Source organism: Manacus candei, unplaced genomic scaffold (genome assembly GCF_025592945.1).
Source record: "Manacus candei isolate 608988 ecotype Guabito, Panama unplaced genomic scaffold, ASM2559294v1 h1tg000208l, whole genome shotgun sequence".
Taxonomy (NCBI): Eukaryota; Metazoa; Chordata; class Aves; order Passeriformes; family Pipridae; genus Manacus; species Manacus candei.
The window spans coordinates 30,526-48,464 of record NW_026138256.1 but is presented as its reverse complement, the minus strand read 5'-3'; the positions used below and the strand labels follow the sequence as shown (position 1 = coordinate 48,464).

The 17,939-nt window shown below is 43.3% G+C and overlaps 2 protein-coding genes across 2 annotated transcripts in view; one reads left to right on the top strand and one right to left on the bottom strand.

Annotated features, from left to right (window-relative positions):
• Nucleotides 1-292: 292 nt before the first annotated feature.
• On the bottom strand, nt 293-7,670 carry LOC127464299 (syncytin-2-like). Its single transcript, XM_051774580.1, has 2 exons — nt 7,318-7,670; nt 293-1,583 (listed from the first exon to the last, which is right to left on the bottom strand). Exon 2 carries the CDS (start codon nt 1,316-1,318, stop codon nt 293-295), a length of 1,026 nt encoding a protein of 341 aa, XP_051630540.1. The 5' UTR covers nt 1,319-1,583; nt 7,318-7,670.
• A 604-nt stretch (nt 7,671-8,274) lies between these two features.
• The window catches only part of LOC127464300 (lymphocyte antigen 75-like), a 38,353-nt gene continuing 28,688 nt past the window's right edge, over nt 8,275-17,939 (top strand). The window contains 9 exon segments of the mRNA XM_051774581.1: nt 8,275-8,359; nt 9,859-10,032; nt 10,287-10,451; nt 11,032-11,142; nt 12,635-12,775; nt 14,390-14,578; nt 15,244-15,401; nt 16,269-16,379; nt 17,620-17,708. Of these exon segments, the coding sequence (XP_051630541.1) occupies nt 8,275-8,359; nt 9,859-10,032; nt 10,287-10,451; nt 11,032-11,142; nt 12,635-12,775; nt 14,390-14,578; nt 15,244-15,401; nt 16,269-16,379; nt 17,620-17,708 (1,223 nt within the window).

Here is a 17,939-nt window from a genome sequence, read left to right as displayed (position 1 = left end):
GGTAAAAGGGTTAGGGAATGTATAAACAAGGGAAAGGAACAAGGGACAGAGGGGTTTCTGCTTTTAAAACCTACCTATAAAATTTACAAGTCTTATAACTATTAGAAAAATAAAAAACCATTAGGGGCTTAAGGCATCAGTTCCCCCCTTAGAGACTGGACAAAACCCAAAGGTCTTTGTCCAATCTCTACTACCTACACTTACAACAACTATAAAATCGGTGTATGCAGTGAGCTATTACACTAACACTGAGTATATACAATACTAAGATAAACAGTTGTTTCATCCATGTCTAGTTCGGTAACCATGAGGTGAGTTTGTTGAGGACGTCTCCTAAACCTAGGGAGACATCATCCAGAGATATCTGATGAAAAATTTCGGTTTGATTTCGAATTGCGGCCAAATCATTATTAATTCTACCAGTCTGATCTATGTAAGAACAGCAGCTGGTATTGATGACTTTACACACGCCTCCTTGTGAGGCTAGCAAAAAATTGAGGGCCATTCTATTTTGTATTACCACACGAGACAAGCTTTGGAACTGTTCTTTCAGGGTTTCAATTGCATCCAGAGTGTGATCTTGTATGTTTTCCATAACAGCCGAAATATTTACAATTGCCTTTTCCAATTCACTCACTCCTAGAGATGGGATTAAAGCTCTGATTATGCTATGGAAAATCGTAGGGTGCTCAATGAGGGGATTGCTAGTTCTTTTCACTCTTTTTGGATAGGGTCTTTCCCATTCTGGTTCATCAATTGGATCGAGGATTGTTATATTTGGAATCACTGCCCCCAGAGCACAGGCCCGATCTTTATCAAGAGGCAAAACTTTCCAGGCTTCCTTTTCACAAATCCAATACCATCCCGAACCCTGGGGAGGAATTAATCTCAAAGGGAACTGTGCCATCCCTGCAACAATTTCTGGGTTTATTTCTTCTTTTAAATTGTTTTTATCACAGTAGGGGGGGAGAATGATTTTTCCTGTAGCGTTTATGATCATACAGGGAACAACATCCTGATTAGAAATTACATTACTTAGGGCCACCGGGTAATAGGCCTCTGTAACTGGCTTCCAGGACCCTGGGAAATTCATCATGGATTTACCGAAGTTTGTCTCGTTTAGTAAAATGCCAATTAGGGGCCACTCACTATTCTCATCATCAATTGCTGGTACTTGAGTACAAATCCAGCATTCCGTTTTTCGGAGAATTTTAGATACGTTTTGGACTAGGGCCACATGCAATTTTTGGTCCCAAACTCGGTTCATGGTTACCGGTTGCATGAACAGAATGCACAGAACAAGCAGTCTATTCCACATCCTCGTTGTCGGTGTCTGGTTCTGTCTGGTTGGTTGTCCCAGGAGCTGATGCTTTCTTGACTCTAGAGTAGTGGAACCAGGGTTCTCTGCCAGCAACTTTGACGGAGGTGAGGGAGGTCAGCAGGACTTGGTAAGGTCCTCTCCACCTGGCTCTCAAGGGGTCACTGTTCCACCACTTGACGTAGACCCAGTCTCCTGGCTGGAATGGGTGAGCAGGGGTGTCCAGTCCTATAGGTCTGGATAACTCGATGACCTTCTGCAGCTTCTGCAAAGTAGAGCCTAAAGCAATCAAATATTTCTGTAAATCGGCTCTCCCCCTTAAGTGTACATCCCCTGGTACGTGTGGTGCCTGATATGGTCTTCCATATAATATTTCATAGGGGCTTATGTTATCCCTCCGCCTCGGCTGGATACGAATTCTCAGCAGAGCTAGTGGCAAAGCCTGAACCCAGGACATAGATGTTTCCTGACAAATTTTACTAATTTGCATTTTCAAGGTGCCATTCATTCGTTCAACTTTGCCACTAGCCTGAGGTCTATAGGGGGTATGTAGGTCCCAGACAATTCCCAGGATGCGGCATACTTCTTTTACTACTGTCGCAATAAAATGTGTTCCTCTATCTGATGCCATTCCTAGAGGAACCCCAAACCTTGGAATTATGTGGTTTAATAAAGCTTTTACCACTTCCCTTGCTGCATTAGTGCGACAGGGGTATGCTTCAGGCCATCCACTGAAAGTGTCAACTAGTACAAGGATGTATTTGTACCCCCCCCATGGTGGTAACTCAGCAAAATCTATTTGCCAGTAATCTCCGGGTTGGTCTCCAGCTTTTGTTACCCCTAGTACCACTCTCTTTGATGTATCTGGATTATTTCGTTTGCAGATCTCACACTTACCTACCGTAGACTGCACAGCTTCGGTCATATTTGTTCCTATTACTGTTTTCTTTAGATGTTTCAGGAGATTTTCCGTTCCCCAATGGGTAGCCTCATGTTCCTGTTGAGCTATTTCCCTAAGGAGCAGTGGTGGGACTACAACCTGCCCGGTAGGGGTAACAGCCCACCCCCCTTCTTTGATTTCAGCTTTCAATGATTTAATTAGCTGATTGTCTCTCTCATCATACTTAGGGGTGTATTTTGTCAAATCAATTTCTTTTTGTGGCACTACTGCCAAGATGCCTTTTTCTGCAGCCCTTTTTGCTGCTTGATCAGCAAACTGATTTCCCAACTCGGGAATTGTTTTCCCCTTCTGGTGGGCCCTACAATGCATAATAGCTACCTCCTCTGGTTTCCAAATACTCTGCAGGAGCGCATGGATTTGGTCTGCATGCTTGACTCCACTGCCTTGGGCTGTCAGTAGTCCTCTCTCCTTCCAGATGGCTCCGTGGGCATGTACAACACTAAATGCATATTTTGAGTCAGTCCAGATATTTACCTTCTTTCCTTCACTCAGTTCCAAGGCTCTTGTCAGTGCAATTAATTCTGCTTTTTGGGATGACACATCTGCTGACAAGGCTTTTGCCTCGATCACTTCGTCTCTGGTTGTTACTGCATACCCTGTGAAGCGTTTACCATCTCGCATGAAGCTGCTTCCGTCTGTATACAGTTCCCAGTCTGCGTTTTCCAGGGGCACATCCTTCAGGTCTGGTCTGCTGGAGTAAGTCTCCTCTATAGTCTGCAAACAGTCATGCTCGGGGACACTGTCAGTTAGTGTTGAAGACAGAAACATAGCTGGATTTACAATAGATGTTGTTTTTAGGGTAACATCGTCCTGTTCCAGCAACACAACCTGGTACTTAAGCATTCTGCTGGGGGACAGCCAGTGGCCTCCCTTTTGTTCAAGCACAGCTTGAACTGCATGGGGTACATACACAGTGATGTGCTGCCCAAGGGTGAGCTTCCGGGCTTCTTCAATCAGGATAACAGTTGCTGCGACAGCTCGCAGGCACCCCGGCCACCCTTGGCTAACACTGTCCAGCTGTTTGGAGAAATAAGCCACAGCTCTTCGTTGGCTTCCCAGAGTTTGTGATAATACCCCCAGAGCAACATTTAACTGCTCGTGTGTGAACAGTTCAAACGGTTTAGTCAAATCTGGTAGTCCTAATGCTGGAGCTGACATCAAGGACTGTTTCAGTTGCTTAAACACATCTCTGGTCTCATCTGTCCATGTTATAACTCCCTCTTTGGCCGTTTTCAGGGCTTCATACAGAGGTTTGACTAGCAACCCATAGTTAGCTATCCACAGCCGACACCATCCTACCATTCCCAGGAAAGCCTGCATCTCTCGTACAGTGTGGGGCTCTGGGAGACGGCAAATGGCCTCTTTTCGGTCTGTACTGAGTCGCCGATGCCCACGATAGATTTCAAGTCCCAGGTAGATGACTATCTCCTTGGCTATCTGTGCCTTTTCTCTCGAGACCCGATACCCACTTAGCCCCAAAAAGTTCAAGAGACTTACAGTGAGCTCGATGCATTGGTCCCGGTTTTTGGCTGCAATTAAGATGTCGTCAACATACTGCAGGACAACTCCTTCTTGCTGCTGTCTTCTCCAGTCCTCCAGTTCCTTTGCCAACTGATTTCCGAAAAGCGTTGGACTGTTCTTAAAGCCTTGTGGAAGAACTCTCCAGGTTAGTTGCGTTTTTCTCCCTGTCTCAGGATTTTCCCATTCAAAGGCAAAAATCTCCTGGCTATCTTTGTGTACAGGAATGCAGAAAAAGGCATCTTTGAGGTCGAGTACAGTAAACCATCCTAAATCCTCTGTCAATGTGGTTAACAGTGTATAGGGGTTGGCTACCACTGGGTAAATGTCCTCAGTTATTCTATTAATGGCCCTAAGATCTTGGACTAGCCGATAGCTTTTGCCATCAGCCTTTTTCACGGGTAGAATGGGGGTATTAAATCTGGATTCACATTCTACTAGTAAACCAAATTTGAGGAACTTTTCAATTATAGGTGCTAGGCCTTTTCGGCTTTCTAATTTCAAAGGATATTGTTTCTGCCTTACCGGGGCTGCTCCTGGCCTGAGTGCGATGCTTACTGGTTCAGCTTGCTTTGATTTCCCAGGGTACTCGCTGGCCCAGACTAAAGGTATGACAGCATTTTCAACTTCTGCAGGGATTTCTCCATGTTTTTCCTGTATAAAGAAAGCAGCTGCCTCGACATATTTAGTATCTGGGATTATAACCTTTATGTCTCCCCCCTTGGTGAATTTAATTTCAGCTTCTAATTTTTCCAGTAAGTCTCTACCCAGTAGAGGCTTAGGAGAATTTGGCATATAGAGAAATTGATGAGTTACCCAGTGTTTGCCCAATTTGAATTTTAAAGGTTTAAAAAATGGCCTTGTTTCACTTACCCCTGTAGCACCTACCACAGTTACAGTTTCATGGCTCAGTTTCCCTTCCAAAGTATTTAATACAGAGTATGCCGCACCTGTATCAACCAAAAATTCAACATTCTCCCCCCCCCAGCTTAGCTGTAACCAGAGGCTCTGCTGGGTAAGAAACCTCCGGTCCCCCTCATACATTCTGACTCACAGTCAGTTGGGGGGCTGGGGGTGGTGGTGGGGGAAGTGCGTTTTCAGTTCCCTTCAGCTCCGGGCAGTCTCTTCTCCAATGTCCCTTCTTCTTACAGTTAGAACATCTGTCATCGGCTATGTCCTGCCGGTGGTTAGACCTCTGATACCTGGGGTTACGTTTATGAGGCTCTTTGTAGCCACCTTCTTGTTCCCTTGTTTTCCTTTTCTGCTCCCTATTTTGATATGCCGTCCAGGCTACATCTAACAGCTCACTAATATTCCTTCTATCACCACCTGCCTTCTGCAGTTTTCTTCTTATATCATCTGTGGACTGCCCTATAAATAAGTATAACAGATTTTTCTTTCCCATCTCTGACTCTAAGTCAATATCCGTATATTTTCTGATAACATCTTTCAATCTATTTAGAAAATCAGTAGGTGACTCATTTATGTCTTGTCTAACCTCGTACATTTTGGACCAGTTCACCGCCTTCGGAACTCCATGCCGAAATCCATAAATTACCCAATCTTGATAACGTTTCAAAGCTCCTAAACCTGCTGCCACATTAGGATCCCATCCAGGATCCGTGAGGGGGAAGATATCTTTGACATCTTCGCCTGGAAACTGCCCAGAGGTTTTTTGTATTTCTATTGCTTTTTGAGCAGCTCTTTTCACCATTTTCTTCTCTGTTTGGTCTAATAAAGTATCCATCATAACCTCTAGATCATTCCAATCAGGATTCTGAGATTTGATTGCTCTTTGGACATAATTTGCCATCTTTTCCGGATTATCTCTATAAGCCCCCACACAATCTTTCCATTGCTGTAACTCAACCAGTGAGAAAGGAGCCTTTATTAATACCGTGCCTTGATTGGTCACGGCTTGTCTTAAGGGGGCTTCTAACGGTGGCTTGTCTTTTGCCCTTGTTCTACTTGCAACCGGATCGGGGCAAGCTAACACTTCGCGAGCCAATTTTCCTTTCGGTTTTACTACAGGCTGGTCGGCTTCTCCTTCTCCCGAGTTATCACTTAATTCACCCTCTGCTTCCGTGTCCTTATCAAACGGTGGTAACCCTCGCTTCTCCCTTCTCTCTGCAGCTGGAATCGGCTTGCCCTGTCTGTGCGTTTCTGTTCCCTTTTCGTGAGAGGCAGAGATTGGAAACTCCCTCGGTTCTTCTTTTCTTCCCCCTCCCCCAAGGATGGAAGCTTCCCCCTCGGGAGGGGGAGGCGTGGGAAAGGGGGCGGCTCCAGCCCCACCTCCCGAGTCAGTCAGGACAGAGGCTCCGCCTGTTGGCACCGCCCCTGCCCCTCCTGCCACTGCTGCTGTGGCCCCTGCCCCTGTTGCCGCCGCAGCAGCTGGGGATGGCCCCAGACCTGTTACTCCCACAGTGCCTGCTCCTGTACTTGTTGCCATGGCAGCAAGTCCTGTACTGATTGTGCCCGGAGCAGCTCCCGCCGCCCCGGAGCCAACTCCCCCGGAGACTCCAACTCCCCCTGGCGCAGCCATGCCCGCGCCAGGGAGTCCCCCCACGGCTCCCGCCTGTCCAGCTGGAGCCGGTCCAGGAGGAGCAACCACTGCCCCGGCAGCTCCAGCCCCCCCCACCGCCGCTGCAGCAGGGAGTCCGATTTGTGGAGCTCCCGGGCTACTTTCTCTCCTGTCAGGTGATATCAACATATCCAAATCATCCTCTCCGGTGTTCTTAAATAGTATTTGTGGGATAGGAGCAGCTTTAACTCGATCTTTCCTTTTCCCTCTTCCTAAAACCATTTCTGCTTTTTCCATCTTTCCTGAACTTTCGTTTTCCTTATCTCCTATACCCAATTCAGGGCGTGTTAACAAAAACAAGAACAACTCTGCATATCGAATTTCCTGCCACCTCTGTTCTACATGAAGAAGCGAGATCAACCGAAACACTGTATCCAGTTCAAACGGACCAAATTTCGGCCATGCTATCCCTCTCATTTGTCCAAACAACGGCCAAGCATTTAGAGACAACCTACACAGCTCTTCCTTCTTTAAAGGTGTCTCAGAACCAGCTAAAGTTTTCCAGTGCTTTAGAACCAAACTAAGGGGGGATTCTTTAGGGATCTTAACTTTTGAATCCACACAACCCATGCTTGCAAAACAAAAGCAAACCAGTCACACACACTGGGTCTCAAACCGACAACCTTTAGGTCACGAGGCTGTTAACGTAACCTCTCAGCTATTTACCGAGTCGTACCGACTATAGAGCCCCACCGGCTCTCCCACAGCGTCAGAGCACCGGAGGGCGTCCCCTCCAAAACCAGAACAGCCCCTAGGCTGAACACCCGCCCTGACCTGGGTAATTGGCGAACTAACCCGTTCGCCTCCCCCTGAAAATTGACTCTCTAGACTGTTTCGAGGGCCCAAGTCAAAATTTTCAGGAATCCGTGCCCCCTATCCCGGGACACAAAACTTTCCCGCAGCTGCTAACTAACCAGATTCGCTCTTTTCTTATCTCACCTCTATGCTCCGTGCTTGTTTTCGTGGGTTCCGTGGAGCTGGGCTTCTCAGACCGGCGGGAATTTCTCTCAGATAAAAGCCGGCTTGCTGAGGAATATTCCTGCTGATGAAAATTCCAGTCTGAAGAAGTCCCCGGTCCAGTTCTCCCCGTGCGGGTTCCACCACTGTTGCCGGTGTATTTTGGTTCTGAAAAAAATCTCCGGAGCAGTTAATTAGGGGTGAGATAAGAAAGGGTTTATTTGCCAAGGCAATAGGTGATATAGACGCGCGCGCCGGCCGTGCCCAAGAGGTTACATTTTATAGCATTATCCATCCAATCCCAGATGTGTCCACCCTTTGGCCCTTCCTCTGGACCGCCCTGGGTCCTCCCCCTGAGAATTGGGTCTGGGGTCTTTTTGGGACCACCTACTTCATCATCTTCAGCTTCATCAGAGTACAAAGGGTATATTGTCACCTAGTTTTTGACCGTACTCTGTGGTTTAGGCCCTGATACGCTGTTCTCCAAACAGTCTAGGCCTTTACCTTGACAAAAGACTAAACACTGCTACTGGATTCAGGGGTAGGTTGATATAGAAGGCATAGAATGGGGTAAAAGGGTTAGGGAATGTATAAACAAGGGAAAGGAACAAGGGACAGAGGGGTTTCTGCTTTTAAAACCTACCTATAAAATTTACAAGTCTTATAACTATTAGAAAAATAAAAAACCATTAGGGGCTTAAGGCATCAGTAGGATGCTGTTAATTTCACAGTTCCTGGTGTATGTTCAGTAAATATGCCCTGCACGCTAGTAGTTTAAAAGTTAAACTCTGCTACTCACCATACCCAAACTGGGACAGTCAGTTATTACATTGATAATAACATGCATTTGGAAAAGTTCATGGCAATGCAGGTTTCACACCTGCTTCTTGTTATGATGCTTTATTTAAAAAAGAGACACATGCGCGCCGCGGGCGGACCATGGCGCGGTCGGTGGGCCTCTGCCTGCCCTTCCGCGGCCTCGCCCTGCTCCTGCTCTGCTGCGCGGCCAGAGGGAGCCCCGCAGGTAAGCCGGGTGCCCGCCGTGCGAGGGGGAGGCGGTGCGCGGGGGCGCGGCGGTGCGCGGCGGGACCTTCTCCGCCCCGGCCGGCGGCGGAGCGGCTGAGGAGGCGCTGGGACGGGCCTTCCGTTTCGGCCGCTCCGCCGGGCGGCAAAGTCCGACTGCGTGGAAACAACCTGGGAAACTTAGTAGGAACAGAGAAAAAGGCAGGCAAAACCCCGAATTTCCCTCACGGTCCGTGCGCTTCGCCCGGGGCGGCGCGAAAGCCGGTGCTGCCCCGCCGGCCTCGGCTGCCACGTTCCCGAAGGTGCCCGCGGGGCCGGGGCCGCCCCGGGCCGGGCCGAGGCCTTTGGCCGGACACCTCGGGGAGAGGAATAACCCCGACCCGGGCGGGTCCCCGGTAGGGCGTCCCGCCGTCCCCGTTACCCCCCACTTTGTGCGCAGGGGGAGGCAGGAAGGAGGCTTCCCCTTGTCCGAAAGCAGGTGGAAAAGTTCACGTTGAGCAAATTCTTGTGAGCCAAAGCCACGGCTTGGTGAGAGCTACTGGGAAGCAAGTTGAGCTCAGTTCACTAACTAGTTGCAGCTGACGTATTTTTTATATCCTGTGTTAGTAACCGGGTAAGGTTTTTAGCTGAAGACGTCAAGTAAAACTTCATGTCCGGGAGTGTTGAACTGGACTAATTGGGTATTAAGAAATTGCTGTACAGAGAGATCTGATGAGACAGCACCAGCAGTTTTTCTGTGAAGGTTTTAAAAAGTGGTTTTCTACTTGACATCAGCATGAGGGTTGTGGGGGAAGAAGTGAAAGAAGATGTAACATGTTTTCAGCCTCTTCTCACAAGAAATCGAAAAAAGGAAAAAAGTCATGAATTTTGCTGTTTGCAGAGTTTATTTGCTTTGCTGGTAGCTGTACAGTCAAGTCCAGAGCACGCTGCTAGCTCGCAGCCTGCTGGACTGTCAGGAGCAATCCATTCGCTTTGGTGTGATAGTCTGTCCACTTGCCATGGAAGCCAGTCTCATTGGAAATCTCATGCTTGCTGGAAGAAGTGGTGAAAGCTTGGTTTACCATATTTAAAGGCAGAATTTTCTTTGTATTTGAATTGTTCAAAGTGGCCAGTCTAAAGAGCCCAGTAGGCTCCAATTTGAAATGTTTTCCCCCTCCTGTGTGTGTTGATTCCTAGAGCCTTGTTCTGAAGGACTCTGTGCAAACCACCCAGATTTCAATAGGACAGTGAATTTATCCCTAACTTACCAGGTTGGGGGAAACAAGTTTTTGCTGTTTCTCAGAAGAAAAAGTACAGAAAAATATTTTTGTATAATTTGTTTCAGTTCTGGCATTGCTGTATATTATCTGTAACAACAAGATACGGTATTTTAAGATCACAAGTGTGATTTGCATGGTTTTAAGTTAACTGTGTCTGTACAAACAGAAGCATTTTGCTGCCCTTTCCATCCCTGGGCATCTTGTGTATTTACTTCTTTTGTTCTTTTTTTTTTTCCTGCAGAGGTTTATACCAAAGATGGCAACTCATATGGAAAACCCTGTGAGTTCCCCTTTCTGTATAATAAGACGTGGCATCATGACTGCGTTCAGGATGGAACCCATGGGGGTGGGAAATGGTGTGCCACATCTGAAGACTACGCTCGTGATGGAAAATGGGGAATCTGCTTACAACCAGGCATGTTGGATTTCTAAATAGACATCCTAAAAGTGTTCTGTCACCTCACATATGTGCGGCTCCACCTCGGTGTAGCGTGTTGCTGTTAAGCTGGTTAAAAGCTTTTCTATTGCAGCATTGACTTACTCTGCAGTATTTTTGATGACTGATATAAAAGTCAATAGATCTTCAATATTCAAAAGTTTTTCTTTTGAAACGTTCATAATGTTTCCATACAGTTGCGGTTACAAGTACCTTCTGCTTCCTTTAAACAGAGGATGGCTGTCATGATATCTGGGAACAGGATCCAGGGTCTAAAAATTGCTACCAGTTTAATACACAGTCTGCTCTTTCTTGGAAGGAAGCTTATATTTCATGTCAAAGGCAAGGAGGAGATTTACTTAGCATCCAAGATGCATCTGAATTAAGTTACATACAAGGTAGGTGTAATTATTCACATACAAATATCAGGAAATCTTGATAAATTAACATGAAGTGGAGGCAGCATTTTAATTTCTATCCTAAAATTCTGGGTTAAAACTTGATTGTACTTAAAATGATTTGGTTTTCATTTGTGTAGCAAAACTAAGGTGTTGATCTCACTTTATGGCGTTTTTTAAATTTATCTGTATGATTTCATTGTAGCGCTTAGCTGTTCATATTTGTAATGAGGAATGTCCCCAGAATCTCAAATACAGGCCAGAGTGACAGTTGGTGTTTTAGCAGCATGTTACTCACTTGTTATGAAATTGCCCTCACTGATGTTCAGTCTTGGCCTGGAGGAATTATCCATGTACCTCTGGGACTGTAAAACCAAATGAGAAACATCTGAAGGCATTGGGAGGGAAGGCTTGTGTGGATGAATTTCTCATCAGTTCAAGAAAGTTTGCATGTCTGATTGTAGTAGCAATCTTTCTTTCCTTAAATGCATACCATTTCAGATCACATTTTTAATTTCAAGGAGACCAATAAAAGATGAATATTTTATACTAATGGTTTTCTTTAAAAAAAAATCTCTAGCCAAGGATGACATTGCTGAGATCTTCTGGATTGGCTTAAATCAACTGGACGTTTCTGGAGGTTGGCAGTGGTCAGATCACAAACCTTTGAATTTTGTCAACTGGCATCCAGGTACTGATATTTCTGGTGGTATTAACAATATTCACAACAGTAACTAGTATTTTATGGTTTTTTTTTCCCTTCTCATTCCATTTTCAGAAGCATCTTTTCCTCCTAGCCAGTGAATCTTTCCATTCACATTCTATATTTATGGCTGATTAGATTAATAAATCTCTAAAAATGTAAAACTTAAATAGTATCTTTAAAATCCATATTAGTAAAGAATCCACAGCTTTCCTAGCTGCTGAATTTCTCCTCCCACTGACAGAATGGCATTGACTTTCCTCAAATATTATGATTGTTGGTGTGTGCACAAGGACTGACATTACTTAGAAGCTTAACTTGTGTTTTTAAACTTCAAGGTTACTTAAATTTGTTTCAAGGTGAAGACGAAAGGAGTATAAAACCTAAACCTTTGAAAAACCTTTTTTAATTACTCCAAAGTTCCTGGTAGTGTTGGTGAGACTCTTGTTTGTTAGGAATTTTCAGAATGAATTTGTAATATTTGCACAAATATGTCGTGGATATATATGAGAATCCTGGAGAAATAATGATCAGGAATACTGAAGCTAATACTGTTCTGTTACTCAAGCTGAATTTGAGCTTTTTTAAGTGGAATTCTCTTTTTTCCTTTACCTTCTAGAATAGTACTGCAACAGGAATTCTGTGAAAAGTTGATAAGGGGTTTCTGTTACTTCTTTGAAAGCTTTACTAAGTAATTTCTGTGAGATTTTTCAAATGTGGTCTGTCTTTTGGAAAGGTTAAGAACTTTGCTGCTTGTACTACTGGCTGCACCTTCTTCTGGAACTGTGATCACACTGTAGGACTGTAATACAGAGCTAGAGGCAAGACTATCCTGAGCTACAGTGGCATAATTTAGTTTGCAGTCATAGCATACATACTAATATTTACTGCTCTGGTGAAAATACTTTACCATAACTAGTACAGGGAGAGCTTGGGTGCTCTGTGTAGGTCACAGCCAAAAAGTTCTTTTAGGAAAGGAGCTTCAAGGAAAGCTGGGGACTGCAAAAAAAGAAGATATTTTCTGTGATATTTCTAATTTGGGGCCTTGCCTAAGATTTCTGTAAAAGTAAGGGTTATGGTTAGCATTGAAAGAAAGTGCAGAGCTGTGCTTGGAGTGAGGGTGGGAAGGGACTGCCAAAGGAACTGCCAAAGGAAACTGAGGGCTGCAAAAACAGTTCTCCCCTGAGATATTTCTAGTCTGGGAAAGTGCTTGGCCAAGTGTTTGTTGTATTGTAAATAGAACATTCCTCCTGGTTCTATGATTAAACATTGGAAAAGAAGTCCAGATTCCTTGATTCTGAAACTTTCTTAGAAAAAACTTCCACCAGTTCCTATGGTAGGACAAGTGCTTTCATTTGATGCAAGTTTTCTTCAAATACAAGGTGCTGTAAAGTGTGTTATTCTTGTATTGAAAAGCAGTAGTAAAATGAAGCATTTTCTGCTATACTGTTTGATGACTTGTGTTACTCTGTTTTTATAGATATGCAGAGTTTGTCCCCACTGGATGGGACTAGTTGTGTGGTGATGAATGCTGCTTCAGGTCAGTGGCAGAGTTACCATTGTGGGACTCAACTTCCATATACTTGCAAGAAGTCGCTCAGTGAAGTTTCAAGCCTCCCAGGTAGGACAGTTTGCATTTTTGAGTTTTGTATGTTAATATGAGTATAATGTTCACTTATGGAGTCTTTTTTTTCCCTCCACAAGCCTTCTTAGGCAACTCTGCCAAAACATTTTCTCAACAACTTTGGGTTGCTTAGCAGAGCAGAAGCAAACTCTGTTTCTCCAGTGTCAAGATGATGCATCACAAACAGTTTTTATTTTTTGCAGCTTTCTTGTTCACACAGAAAGCATTTTGCAGCACAGTCCTGCCCTTTTCATCACATTTTCCTCAAAGGCTTTTGCCTTCTTTCTTGTGTTGCTGGAAGTCTGGAACTGGCAGTTGCACCTTGAACCTTTTCATCTTTGCTTTAAGCCTGTTTCTCTCACTCTTGGTGTGTATTAAAATAAAGTGGGACTTACCTGGGTCTTGGATCAAACTCTGTTGAATTAAAATAGAAGTAGTTAAATAACCTTACTATCCTTTGAAACCAGGCCCAGCACTGGAAATCAGAGCGTAAGAAGTGGTAGCTTTCCCAGTGTGTACCCTTTACTGGACCCATAACAGCTCTTATGAGATAATTATTCCCTTCTCCTTACCTGCACACACATATACAGACTTTCAGGATATGGTGTCCAGCTGTGACATAGAACTGCTTCCATGCTTTTGGACATTTACCTTCACCTGGATGTCCAACCCTTCCCATATCTATGACCTGTTCTTCCATGCATGCTTTGGCCTTATTGAATTTCCAGGGCTCATGCTTGCAGAGATCTCCTGCAAAAACTTTTACTGGAAGGTAATTGTCCTTGGATAATGGGGAGGACTAGGGCATAAGAGGGATGAAGAAGCAGTGTTGTGGAGGTGGAAAGTGTCATGGAGTGTCTCTGACTAAGCCATGTTCTCTCCAGCTCCCCCTGGAAAGGTGTGTGCCTTTGAGGAAAAAGTAGGAATCAATTTAAATTTGACTAAACTGGTTCAAATTTCCAAATGATCCCCTGAAAACTAGTTGCCAATAATATTCTTATCTGTTCTCTTGCTCCTCAGTGGGGTATGTGGAGGTATTACCAGTGTTTATATAGTGTATTATTAATTAAAAAACAAAATTCCTGTGATTGGAGTGTTTTATAGTGTGCTTTGAACCAGAAAGGCTGTTAGTATATACCTTTTCAACATGCATTAAAACCAATTTGAATTCTTGAATATCTTGAGAAAAAAAAACAAACTTAAAACTAAGTATTTGTTGAGTTGTGTGCTGCAGTCCTGCAGTGACTTATCTTGATTTGTCGTTAGTTGCTTTTGAAATCTTGCTTACAACTACTTTTGAACCTTTTGCTTACATTATGGCTTAAGCTTAATGTAATGCATTCTTGCTTTTTTCTTGCACTCACACTAACTTCTTTCTCCTTCTGCCTACTTCATGGCCCCAAAATATGAGTCCTCATAGTGCTGCTCTTTGAAGTCTATTTGTTTGACTAAACTGTGACCCTTTCTTAAAAAATTAGCTCTGAAGAGATGCTAACATATTCTGATTGCTGCATTCTGGCTGTTTTCAAGGTGCTGCTGGATTTAAAGCCAACCCCTTGCACTACTCGAAGTAAAACAAAAGCCTCTAATTCCATTTCTCTTCATTATTAGAGGATTGGAGACACTTGGATACTCGCTGTGATTCGGGCTGGCTTCCCTATGATGGCTCTTGCTACATGCTGATAAATAACCCATCACCTTGGAGCGTGGCAGATGAGTTGTGCAAAGCAAATAAGAGTAACCTCATCAGCATACACTCATTAGCAGATGTTGAACTGGTTGTTACAAAGCTTCATAATGGTGAGTTGAGATAGTTGTAAAGGTCAAGCATTAAGTGCTGCACACCACAAATTAGAAACTGCTTTCCATGTTCTAGTATAAGCTTGTCATGACCTCTTGCTTTTAAATGTAGGTGTTCATTCTGTAGGTGTACTGAGACTGGTGCTGAATGTTGCTGTTCAGATCCAGGCCCTCTATGTTAGCCCTTGTTTTGGTTTGATTTATTTATTTATTTATTTATTTACTGGGCTAACCTACTTCTAGTTTCTTAGTACTTTGTGTTTTATTTTCTCATTCAAAGAGAATAGTAGATAATTGGGTCAATATTTTGACTACTGGAGCACTGAACTAATAAATATTATCTGCTCTCTTCAGTGTTACATCTTTGTCTACACTCGTAAAATTAAATTTGGTTCAGCTTCATTTTGCTTATGTGTTTGTTATTTCTGTTTGTGGAATTTTTTTTTCTTTTTGTTATGTTCTCTGTGAAACTCACAATCAAGAATATAAGTTAAGAAACAAGATAATAATACATTGTGCTTGTCTCAAATACCCTTTTTCACTATAAGAAAAAAAATCAGCACAGTATAGTGATAAAAATATTAATTTTGCTGATGTCACATTCCTTTCCTATTAGTTTGAATATCATTTTGAAACTACAGTGTTGTCCTAATTTTAAATTACAGATGCAGAAGAAGAAATGTGGATGGGTCTTAGGAATGAAGATGTGCCAACCTTGTTCAAATGGTCAGATCGTTCGACTGTGGTTTTTACATATTGGGATCAGAATGAACCAAAAGTTCCTTTTAACAGCACTCCTAACTGTGTGTCATATTCAGGCAAGGTAGGAACACAGTGTTACATCGTAGTAGAGGTGACATTGATGTGTGTGAAAGCCAAGGAGGGGGATAAAGCAGATAACTGATCTTATTTCTGGAATAATCTTTAAAATACATGTAATCATTTTTCTACGAGCAAATTGCTTTAAATTATTTAACCAAAACTTGCTAGCTGTGTACTGGAAAGAATGGAAGAAATGACTCACAGCTCTGAGACTGTCACTACTGTTGGCCAGACGGTTGTCCTTGTCACTGTGTTTTGGGTTAATGTATTCTTGCATGTCTCTGGTAGAGAGCTAGGAAGGGGGTGGGGCAAACTATTGAAAGGAAAAGCTGGGTTCAGCCATCTTCAGGACCAATTTGGGCCACCCAGTGTGAGGATGGGTAGTGAGATACCTTGGTAAGAGGAGAGGACAGACACTGAGGCTATACAGTGTAGAGGAAGGAAGGACTGGGTGAGGGAAGGAGATCACTAGGATAATGGGAAGCAGTTATATCCTATCCAGATTCAGCAGAAAAGTGGGGCGAGCCATTGGATCTCATGTGCTCAGCTCCTGTGAGCTGTGTCTAAGCTGCTTCCACAGCAATCTGAGCAGACCTCCTGCACCCATTCCCTTCCTGATCTAAGAGAGTTGGCACCACCCTGGCCTTTTTTTTCCCTTTTGGATGTGATCCAGAATCCTTCCATCTCCGCATGTGCCAGCTTTCTCTCTCCCTTCCAAACATGCACCTATGCATACAACCCAGGACATCTCGCCCAAATATTTATGGTAGAGGCATTTTGGCTTTCCCCTTGTGGAAACTCAACCCCTGCAAACATGGAAATTGAAAGATGTTAGAATTTAAAATATTTTTTCCTTTCATTCTTATAGTTGGGACAGTGGAGAGTGAAATCCTGTGAAGAAAAATTGAAATATGTTTGCAAGAAAGAAGGAGAGATTCTGAATGAAACAAAATCAGATGAAAGATGTTCACTGGAAGAGGTAATAGCCTGCATTTCTTTTACTGTCACTTGGTTCAGAAAGCTAAAATCTGCCTAAAAGCACTTACTTCCTCTACTTCCATTTCATTCTTGTCCATTCAGTAAAATCTGTGAAACGTTTTAGCTGGGAAAGGACATGTGTATAGCATGAGCTAAATTTCAGATTCTCCTAAGCAGGCTCTGGATGTATTATCAACCTGTTTATTGATGAAAGTATTACGAACTTGGACCCAGGAGATGTTGTGTTTTATTTATTTGTTTGAAAAAACAAATTAGAAATGTTATCGATAACACCGTTTGTTCTGCGGTTTATGCTTTAAATATGTTTTAAAATTTAAGATAAGACACTTTGCAACATAAAGATATGCAAAGATTGTTAACAGAGATTAGGTTTCTGTTACACATCACTAGGCTCTCATTTTTGTTCTGTGACTTGAATAAAGGTGGGAGGGGTTTGGTTGTTTTGCCTTTTTTTTTTTAAGGTATAACATGTTACAGCACAAATAAGGCTTAAAAAGAAGTCTCTTGTCTTTTGAACAAGCTTAGGATGGTATTACTAGCTACTTCAGAGTTATTTGGTTCAGTCTTGTGTGGCACATTACTTGCAACAGGAAAAATGTTTATCCCATATCTTTCTTCCTGCGCAACCTTGGGGTACTTTTCACTGTCTTTTCAGAGACCTCTAGCATGTAGAGTTACAGCTTTAAGTGCTGTTCAGACACCAATGGCATTGGTAGGCTAGAAAAGAGTTAACACGTTAATGTGTCTTGAAATTTCAGTGTAAATATGGGATAAGTGTTTGAATAATAGAGAAATTTTGTAAGTTCATCCTTTTTTTCTCAGAAGTAAAGAAACACTAGTAATGCCCTCTTAGTATTCCTCTGTTTGAATCCTGGCGTTGGTGGAACAGCATGAAAACTCCTATTGTTTTGAATAGGACTATGCTGTTGTCCTTGTGTTTCTCTCTGTAAATGTACGTAGTGGTCAGAAGACTCTGCACAGGCAAGCTAAAACAGTGGTGTATTTTATTCCTGTGGCTGCATTATTTCTTACAACTGTGAATCTGAAGAGTTGATGATACTGGACCTTGTATGTGACATGCTGCGACACACTGCATTTCTTTCTTGTTTATGATGTGCCAGCTTGTGGCGTCAGCAATGTTGGCAATGATTTATTTTCTCCTGTAGGTAATGCCTAAATTAGATTGTTTTGTACAAATGTGGTTTTTGTTCTCTAACCAGGGATGGGAGAGACACGGGAACTACTGTTACAGGATCGATAAAACGGAAGTTTCATTTGGAACACGGTGCAATCTTACAGTGATGAACAGGTAAAGCACATTTGTAACTTATAGGCAGGTTTAACAGTACAATCCTGGAGGAAAAGATCAGAGATTAAAACCTTGGTGTGCTAACTAATGGTTCATAAAGAAAAAGTAGGGAGAGAATTGCTTTTGCTGAGAACTAGTGAAAATTAGTGTTTGGTGTGACTGTGGTAAACTTACAACATGAAACCTTCTTGGAAGCATGAGAATTCCCAGCCTAGAGACCACATGTTGAAT

Coding starts and splice junctions, on each gene's coding strand:
- LOC127464299 (XM_051774580.1), bottom strand. CDS start 1,318: ATGTGGAATAGACTGCTTGTTCTGTGCATTCTGTTCATGCAACCGGTA.